We start from the raw sequence: 9,034 nt of genomic DNA, 5'->3' as shown, positions 1-9,034 counted from the left end.
TGAAATGGAACCTGTGCATATATATGTATATATTTATAAATACACTGTAGGATGTACAGTGATTCTTCAAATGAATAATCTTTAAACCACTTTTAATATCAGAGTAGAAATAATTCAATTGAATGTCCAATTTGTTTCTGTGATAAATTTCCCTGTATAATTCAGCTGTGCGTGGCAGACATAGTATCATGTCTAAACTGCTCTCCCAGCCATCAGCTCTGGCAGATCTCTAAAGAATCTTTTGGAATTCCCAGCATGCCTCCTGCATGGGCTGCTATAAGCTTAGAAATTAGACCCATATGACAAAAAAGTCTCATGTTAACATCACTAGTTCTGAGGAAATGCAATGGGAGCACATCTGGACATTTATTTTTTATATTTGTAAGCATCATCAGTTAGTAGGTCAGACTCACGCTAGATCTCAATAGGTTTGAATTTTGGTTTGCGGATGTGTCGAATGTTGGCACCAGGTTCAGTAGGTTTAAAGGGGGCCAGGGCTCCATAGTGTTTTGGCACTGGCAAAGGATCATCAGTGGGGATGTAAGCATTGGGTCGAAGCTCAGCTGTGGTGTAAACACCATTTGGAAGCTGGTTCCACTCGTCTTCCTCAGCCATCTAACAAACATAAACACAGAAAAGGTTCGTATCACACAAACATTATGTTAATAGCCCTGTGGTTTAAATATTTACCTAAATATTTCAATTTAAGTGTGATTTAGCTATCATTTGAAGGTTTATCAGAAACGGAGACATCAGTGCTGTAGCACAGACCTGATCCGACACTATTGCCCGGATAACGGTATAGGGTGAATTTACATAAACCAATCATGACCGAGAAGTTTATATGAGGGCAAATCTCATGATAACGCTTACTATAAGATTTGAGTCATTTGTGCCTGTAGTGTGTGTTTACTGTGTATTGCATCTGTTTGATGGCATTTGGAGGCTTACCCTGGCTTTTTTCTCTGCATCTGCCTGCCGTCTGTGCTGATCTCGAAGGTAACGCAGCCACTCGTTTTCTATGTTGTCTGAGGGGGGCAGGCCCTGCTCCACACGCCTCTGACACAAGTCCAGCTGTAGTTCCTTTTCTTTCATCTCCTGCTGCAGGGTCATACACTCTGCCTGCCGCATGGACAGCTCTGCTACCACTGCCATCATTTTACTAGTGCGTTCCCTGATCTGAGCCTGCAGCTCATTCACCTAAAACACAAAATAGTTTAATAAAACTACTGGTTACATGTGTTTACACGAACACAGTACATGCTTGACATTTAGTTAAGCAGGATTGGTTAGAAAGCAAGAGAGCTTGCGATGTTTCATCAATGTGGGCATCTGATGTTTTTTGGAGATAATGAGGTCTGCAGGGTGTTGAGGCATCAGGTGTTTTTTATTGTTGGTCACCACTTGATGTCCATTGTAAATTCTGGGTCCTGAAGCAAAACTAGTCTAGGACTGATCTAAACCAACCATGTTGCTGCGCTGTGTGTTAGAGTAAATGTGTCTATGAACTTACTTTCTTAGCTAGATGCAGCGTGTCTTCTTTACCGTTCTCAGCTTTGATTTGGATGCGCTGGGAAAGGCGTGTAACCTGCTCATACACAAGCTCCATTTCCAAAAGCTGAGCCTCTTTATCTGCCAGCTGCACCTCGAACTAAACACAGACACACACCAGCGAGAAAAATGTTTTACCTACTGTATATGACTGCATAATTTTCTAACCATATAAAATACACTCTGTGTAGTCATTTTATGTAAGATACTTTAATTTAATCAGTTCATTAACATTTACAATCTGTTAGATTAGATTACATTGAGAATTTACTACCTATTAAAATTAAATTAAAATAATTCTGCATTGTCTCATGTTATAACAATAAAATTGGTAAACAAGTATATGCTAATATTAAACAAAACAAACTAGGTCTAGAATAGAAATAATTATTGAACATAATATTTATATAATTATTAAATAATGGAATTATATCATAAGAAATCAGGTGTCAGAAATAAATATTTTTGATTGTGCTCACTGAACTTGACCAATACTGAACTGCCAAGCAAACAATTAAACCCAAATATTTCCCTTTATGTAGATGTCAAATGTTTTATCTATACCTGTTCAATCTTCTTGATGAGCTCCTCAGGAGACGGATCTTCTCCACTAAGTTTTCTTATTCTGCACAATCTTCTAGTCAGACTAGTCTGTCTGTCCTTTGTCTCAGACAGCTATGGCACATAGAAACAGCCATCAGGACACCATCAAAACATTGGACTCATTTAAAACCCTTAAGCTCTCATTACACAGATGTACAGAATGTATAAAGAAAACAGATGTATTATTTATTGATTATATAGATCATCTGTAGGTAAGGCCACCCCAGAGAGTGAAGCTGGCTTTTTATTTGTGTGTTTGTTTCCCTCTGAGAGTCATTTAGCTGGTTAGACGGCGTCAGGCTGGCGGCAGATGTGTCATTGTGCTCTTCAGTCACTACAGACTGTATTGTGGGGCTTACGGCTATGTCACGACAGAGAAATCATCTGGTGTCAACATGAGGTGGAGTTTGGGGGCCAAATGGTTTCAAACATAATAAAGCCAATGTAACTGGAACATCGATGTCTTAATCATTTGCTTATAGTGTAAATCATTATCTAAAAATGCCTGCTGTTAGAACTTGTGGTTAGGACAAAAGCTTTTATCGTCTCTTAGGCCACGGCAGGTTAAGACTGAAACATCGAGCTAGATGTCAATGTGGACTTGATCTTGGAGAGATATAAGATATCAGTGCTATATGAGACTATAGCCAAGAAGAGCAACATGTGAGCCACCACACCAGCATATTGCCATGACAGGCCAAGGGGGCTGGAGTTAAAGGTCATCTTTTAGTTTTCTGAAAGGTGATGAATTACAATAATAGAAGGTGGGACGGTGAAAACAATGTTTGGGGTCTGAGTCTTAATCGTTTGTTTCTGCTTGGCAGTTTCCCTGGCATTCCATGAAGAGTAGGATGACTTGTTGCTTGTTCAGGGACTTGTTCAAGTACAGGACGTCTTGTTATATTCAGTAAGAATTGAAAGGTCATCGCGTGTCTGTACCTACGCAGAAAAAATATTTCTTACCTATTATTTCTTCCCATTTTGAGGTGTTACACAACTACTCCAACCAGTTTTTTTCTCTGTAAATTTTGCTGCATAGTCTATTTTAATTGTAATGGATTTGTATTGATTTGTATTTGATCAAAAAAATAAAAACAGTAATATTGTCACATGATCCTTCTGAAATCATTCTAATATGCTGATTTGATGCTCAAGAAACATTTCTTATTATTATTTCAGTTGAAATCGCATTATGTCTTTACTGTCACTTTTGATCAATTTAATGTGTCTTTGTTGAATAAATGTAATAATTTCTTTCAAAAGATTCTTACTGACCCCAAACATTTGAATTGTAGTGTATTTCCAGTGTGTTCCATAATGTGTTGGATATGTAGATGTATAAATGTAAATGTAATGAGAAATATTGCCTTAAACTATAAGTAAGTTTGGCATTGCAGCTGTAATTGGCACTGGCAGTGTCTGGGGACATAAGACATTTTTACCCCTGACTTTAAAGCCCTACAGCACTGACAAGAACTAGTAACAAGATCTAATATTTACGTGTTTATTTGGTCTGCTCTAATGTAGTAGATGTTGATATGAAGAGACTGTGTTGATTAAACACAGAAGGGTATAAAACTATCAGGAAGATTCTCATTGAGATTGTATCTCTCAGAAGGAACTATAAATGGTAAAGAGAACACATCTACGAGCATGTGTGTCACCTTAGAGGGCAACAAATGTTTGGAATATTATATACAATCTAACCATTAATTAAATTCCACTGCAGTATAGTGTGTTTGTTTACTCAGTGATGATATTTGGGTGATTATCCCATCTCATGCAAAAGTTGGCAGACCCTCTGAGAAGTTACTCTGTACGTTATTATTATTATTATTATTATTATTATTTATCTCATTGTTTTCCAGATAGAGGTTGCACAGTGGTTTCAGAACTGGGTTGCAGGTACCTGTATCTGTAATAAGATGTTCTCTTCCTCAAGGGCCCGTTTGATTAACAACTGTTTCTTCTGCAGGTTGTTCTGTCTTTCTTGTTCTTTCTGCTCAATTTTCAGGTTGCCGATTTCATCTTCCATGTCCTGTAACTTCAGGTTGCTTTTTTCAATCATTTTAACCAGCACATTTAGTCTCTCGTAGAAAACACACAATTCCTGCTCTCTCTCTACAAGCTGAACACCCCTGGCAAAACAAACACACATACAACATACAAAGATAAGTTGCAAATGCAAGTCCAGACTGTAAGAATTCACCTGATAGATCTGTAAACTTCCCTAAACTCTCTCTCACCGCTTGTTGCGTTCTTGTATGGCGGCATCATAGCTCTTGCAAATATGCAACTGGTTTTGCTCCAGCATGTCGATTGTGTATGTGAGCTTGCCAAGGTTCAATTTTTGCTCCCCTCGTTTCTGGTGCATTTCCTGCAGAATCTTTAACACCCGTGAGATCTCATTCTTCATATGGTCTCTGAGCTTTAAGCTGTGAGAGTGCTGTAGATTGGACTTTTGCAGCAACCTAAAGTGAAACCAAGCAATACAAGATCTCTTAAGGTGCAGTAAAATTTCTGAAATTTCTATTGTCTATAGTATAGCAGTGTATGAAGAGCATCATGGTCAATCTGCGTGGCAAACTTGAACCATTGCAAAATATGCATCGGGAACCTTCACACACCTTAAGGCATCTGTTCTCATGGGATTTCTGCTTTATCTGGTTTAAACCTTATCTGGTAACCCTTTACAATAAGGTCTCAAGTGTTAACATTGTTAATTAATGCATTAACTAATATGAATTAATGATGAAAATAAAATATTTTTTACAGCATTTATTATGAACCTTTTTTAACAATGTTAGAAAGAGTTACTTTTAAAAGTAATCAAGTCAAGTCACCTTTATTTATTTAGTGCTTTTTACAATACAGATTGTTTCAAAGCAACTTTACAGTGGTAACAGGAAAATAATGCAACAAAATTTGTTTTGGATGTACAGCAGCTCTAGAGGAAAATAGCGTCATTGTTCAGCTTGAGTCAGTTCAGTGTTGATTTATTTCCATTGTCATCAATAATTATAGTCATCAATTATTAATTTAGTGCATTTCATCTATATAAATTCATCTATATAATTTTGCTGAATAGTAGGTGTAATAGTATAATAGTAATAGTAGTAATGCATTACAATGTTGCGTTACTCCTTAAAAGTAACTAAACACGCTGCAAAAGACACAAGGTGTGAGTGCAACGGTTTTGCATGTCTGTCTAGCGCATGTTTACATAGAAAAACAATGGAGAAGTAGCACGTTGGAATGGAAAAACACCTTACACCCTAATAAGTAACCAATTGCGTTACTTTTTATGGAAAATAATGTGTTACTTTATTCGTTACTTGAAAAAGGTACATAATGTTATGCCAAACAGTGTTTGTTAATGTAGTGTACTTAGTTAGTTCCTGTTAACTAATGTAGTTAATTAATGTTAACAAATGAAACCTTATTGTAGTGTTACCTGTTATATTATGGTGTGATGTTGTCAGATTGTATTTTGGAAAAAAAAAAAAAAAAATACTTGGAATATAAAGTGAGAGCTGCGGTACTTGTCTTTGATGATAGCAGTCCACTGCAGAGTCTTAAGATTTTCTTCCAGGTTAGCCAGGTTATTTTGCATCTCTTCCAAGTTCTGGTTTGACATGTGGATCAGGCTCAGGTATTTGTTCCGCTCGGCCTTGGTGACATCATACAGCTTTTCAAACACACCCAGCCTGGTGAGGGTATTAAGATTGGATTTAAGAATGCATTTAGGCTAACAAAGTGTATTCATTCTAAATCATCTGAAAGAGTGAGTGATTTTTTTGTTCGAATAATAGGAAAAAGGGACTTAATAAAAAGAAAAAATTATTTTGCTTGTGTTTTAGTTCGTTTTTTTATCCCATCTATACAGTACATGTCAATCCCCAGTAAGTACCTTGACTGGGTCTCTTGAGTCTGTTTCAAGTGCTCTTGAATAACCAGCCCTTTCCCTTGCAGATCTTGTTTGGAACGCTTATATTTAAGCTGCAACAATATTCATATAAATCACCAAGCATTAAGGAATAGTTTTCCCAAAAATTCAGTGATGCTGATGTAACTGTTTTGGATTGGGTGGTAAATAAAATAAAGGTCTTAACCTGTGCTTTAAGCAGCTCACGGCTTTTTTGCTCTCTCTCATCTGCTTTGATAAGTATGAGACGATGAAGGTGATGAAGCTCATCTCTACGCCGATAGGACTCTTTAATCAAAGCCTGTTCCTGCTCCATATACTCTTGAACCAGCTGGACCTTCAGCCCTGCCATAGATTGCTACTCACAAACACACACACAGGTGCAAGAAAACAAATACAAATGTACACACACACATTTTGTACTGAATCTCACCACAGTTTATAGATTATGTAAAATTCAAGCCACTTGTCATAATGTGCAAAGTACCTTGCTAATCAAACTGCGTTGTAGGTTTTCCACTTCCTTTTCCAGATCTCTTCTTCTCTGCAATAAGCTGTCACCTTCTGGGACTGTCTCTCTCTGTGCAAAAAATAACATATATGAAATAATCAATTGATGTGTCTATAGACTATAGATTAAAAGGTAAAAAGTACATCTTAGGTCCTATAACTGGTCGCTGCTAGTTAAGTTTTTCAAAGATCACCTTTGTATCTTCACTACATTTAAACTGCATAATAAAAGAATTTTTAAAAGAAGTATTAATTGTATGCTCTCAATATTAGCTCAATACCTATGATTAAAATGTCCCTTTGGGCCTCCCTTGTGTCGCCCCAAATCCCTTCCACGAGAGGGGGGGGGAGGCAAACACACCAGGCCACATCTCTGACACAATGAAATCTTTAAAATCCAAAGGAACTAATAGTTCCTGTTAATATAAAATGACCATGATTCATCAGTCTTTCCATGCATATCGTGAGAACAAAATGATTTCAGAGAAATTCTGAAATGCAGGACATCACAAAATATTTGCATCTGCAGTAATTGTTGCAAATGTTGCAAAATCTGGAAAATCAGGAAAACCCTCTAACAGTATGATGTTTAATATCATTATATATATTTTTTAATTGGGTGGGTGACAATATTGTATCTAGATGTGGGCTTCTAGAAGTATATACGTATAAGAAACTAGATGTGTTTTGGGTCACCTGAGCTTGGGTCCTCTCATGCTGCTGTTGAGTGTTAGCGAGAGCGTCTCTGGCCTGTTTCAGCTGCAGTTCATTCCTCTTCAGGGCTTGCATAAGTTTGTCTTTCAGCCGTGTATCTCGGGCCAGTTTATCACGAAGAGACTTGCACTCAGCAACAGTCTGCTCCATGTTGATGTCCAGCAGACCCCTGTAGTCCAAAACAATAGATTTACTTTAAAAAATTATTATTTTGCACAAGACGATGACTTTGATGTAGCCTCCCATTCATGGCTACAGGCGTTTACCCAACTATGATGACTGCCGCTTGTAATGTGAAAAGGGACCATTAATTACATATTTTACATACGAGCACTTCTGAAGGATCTTTATCTCAGAAACAGTTTGGATGCCTTCCGATTTCAATCCGAATCCATTTGCCATTAAAGTGTGAGAAACTGCGAGATTATTACCTTTGATCCATGAAGATGGCCTCTTTTTCTTTGGTCATCTGCAGTTCTTTGAGAAGTCTATCTTTTCTGTTCTCTGCAGCCACCAGCTGAGCCTTGTGGCCTTCCAGTTCTCGCGCCACCTCCTTTTTGGCCTCCTTCACCTTCTCGCACTTTGCATTCGCCTTCTGCTGATGCTCTATGTGCTCCATACGATGTTGCTCAGTTACTGCTACCTGCTTCTCCAGCTCCCTATCACACACAAACAGATACAGTGTAGATTATTCAGTCAAATAGAGCCAATGCTTTGCGTAACTTGACTATAATAAGCCACATACGATTTCTTGTGGGCGACCCTGTCGATCTCCTTTCCCAGCTGATCAGGTATGAGGAGCACCTGAGCCAGCTCAGCCTGGTGAAAGACATTTTTAACATGTGAAATCCACATCCCATAGTTCACAGGATACTCCAGCCTACAGTAGTAATTAACAGGTCTTGCTAACCTCATTGCTCTCAACACGACCTTTTAAATCCTCCAGCTCATGTCGTTCTTTCTTTATATTTTTCTGATGAGTCTCTAAGCTCTCAGTTAAAGTCCACACTTCCTGTCTAAGATGAACCACCTCTTTCTTCACCTCTTCACAACTGTTCTTCATGGCCATGTACCTATTTTCTAGCTCCTGAGGACATACACAGACATACATATGTATATATATACAGTTGCAAGAAAAGTATGTGAACCACTTGCAGAATCTGTGAAAATGTGAATAATTTTAACAAAATAAGAGAGATCATTCAAAATGCATGTTATTTTTTATTTAGTACTGTCCTGAGTAAGATATTTTACATAAAAGATGTTTATATATAGTCGACAAGAAAAAAAAAAACAGCTGAATTTATTAAAATGCCCTGTTCAAAAGTTTGTGAACCATTGGTTATTAATACTGTGTGTCGTTACCTGGATGATCCATGATTGTTATTTTTTTTGTGATGCTTGTTCTTGAGTCCCTTTTTTGTTCTGAGCAGTTAAACTGAGCTCTGTATTTCAGAAAAATCCATTTAAAAACAAAAAAAAAAAATCTTACTGATCCCAAAATTTTGAAAAGTAGTGTAAAAACACTACTTATATATATATTAATTTGTTTTAATGTTTTCCATTTACATGGAAATAAACAGGATTTTGAAACAGATTAAACACTAAAGAAGCAGATACAGCTGCTTCTTACATTGTACAACATTCAGCTTAATTACTTTAACAAAGATTATTATGATGACAATGATTATACTGTATGACTGATTTATAGATATTGAAATTAGTTAATAA

At 37.1% G+C, this 9,034-nt stretch overlaps 1 protein-coding gene across 18 annotated transcripts in view; it reads right to left on the bottom strand.

The window, feature by feature from the left end:
• Positions 1–9,034, bottom strand: part of ccdc146 (coiled-coil domain containing 146) — a 46,089-nt gene that overhangs the window by 2,225 nt on the left and 34,830 nt on the right. For 17 of the 18 annotated variants that reach the window (XM_067392084.1, XM_067392088.1, XM_067392094.1 and 14 more), the window contains 14 exons: positions 8,214–8,390; positions 8,049–8,122; positions 7,735–7,962; positions 7,286–7,472; positions 6,567–6,659; positions 6,267–6,437; positions 6,065–6,153; positions 5,697–5,861; positions 4,401–4,625; positions 4,064–4,292; positions 2,116–2,226; positions 1,514–1,651; positions 952–1,200; positions 414–615 (listed from right to left, as the gene is read on the bottom strand). In XM_067392084.1, the coding sequence (XP_067248185.1) occupies positions 415–615; positions 952–1,200; positions 1,514–1,651; positions 2,116–2,226; positions 4,064–4,292; positions 4,401–4,625; positions 5,697–5,861; positions 6,065–6,153; positions 6,267–6,437; positions 6,567–6,659; positions 7,286–7,472; positions 7,735–7,962; positions 8,049–8,122; positions 8,214–8,390 (2,337 nt within the window). In that variant the 3' untranslated portion in view covers position 414. Of the gene's footprint in view, positions 1–413; positions 616–951; positions 1,201–1,513; positions 1,652–2,115; positions 2,227–4,063; positions 4,293–4,400; positions 4,626–5,696; positions 5,862–6,064; positions 6,154–6,266; positions 6,438–6,566; positions 6,660–7,285; positions 7,473–7,734; positions 7,963–8,048; positions 8,123–8,213; positions 8,391–8,668; positions 8,749–9,034 lie in introns of all 18 variants that reach the window. The other variant, XM_067392102.1, reaches the window with a different exon arrangement.

Source organism: Chanodichthys erythropterus, chromosome 8 (genome assembly GCF_024489055.1).
Source record: "Chanodichthys erythropterus isolate Z2021 chromosome 8, ASM2448905v1, whole genome shotgun sequence".
NCBI classification, from domain to species: domain Eukaryota; kingdom Metazoa; phylum Chordata; class Actinopteri; order Cypriniformes; family Xenocyprididae; genus Chanodichthys; species Chanodichthys erythropterus.
Note: the sequence above shows the minus strand (reverse complement) of the source record. Positions and strands in the feature narration are given on the sequence as shown.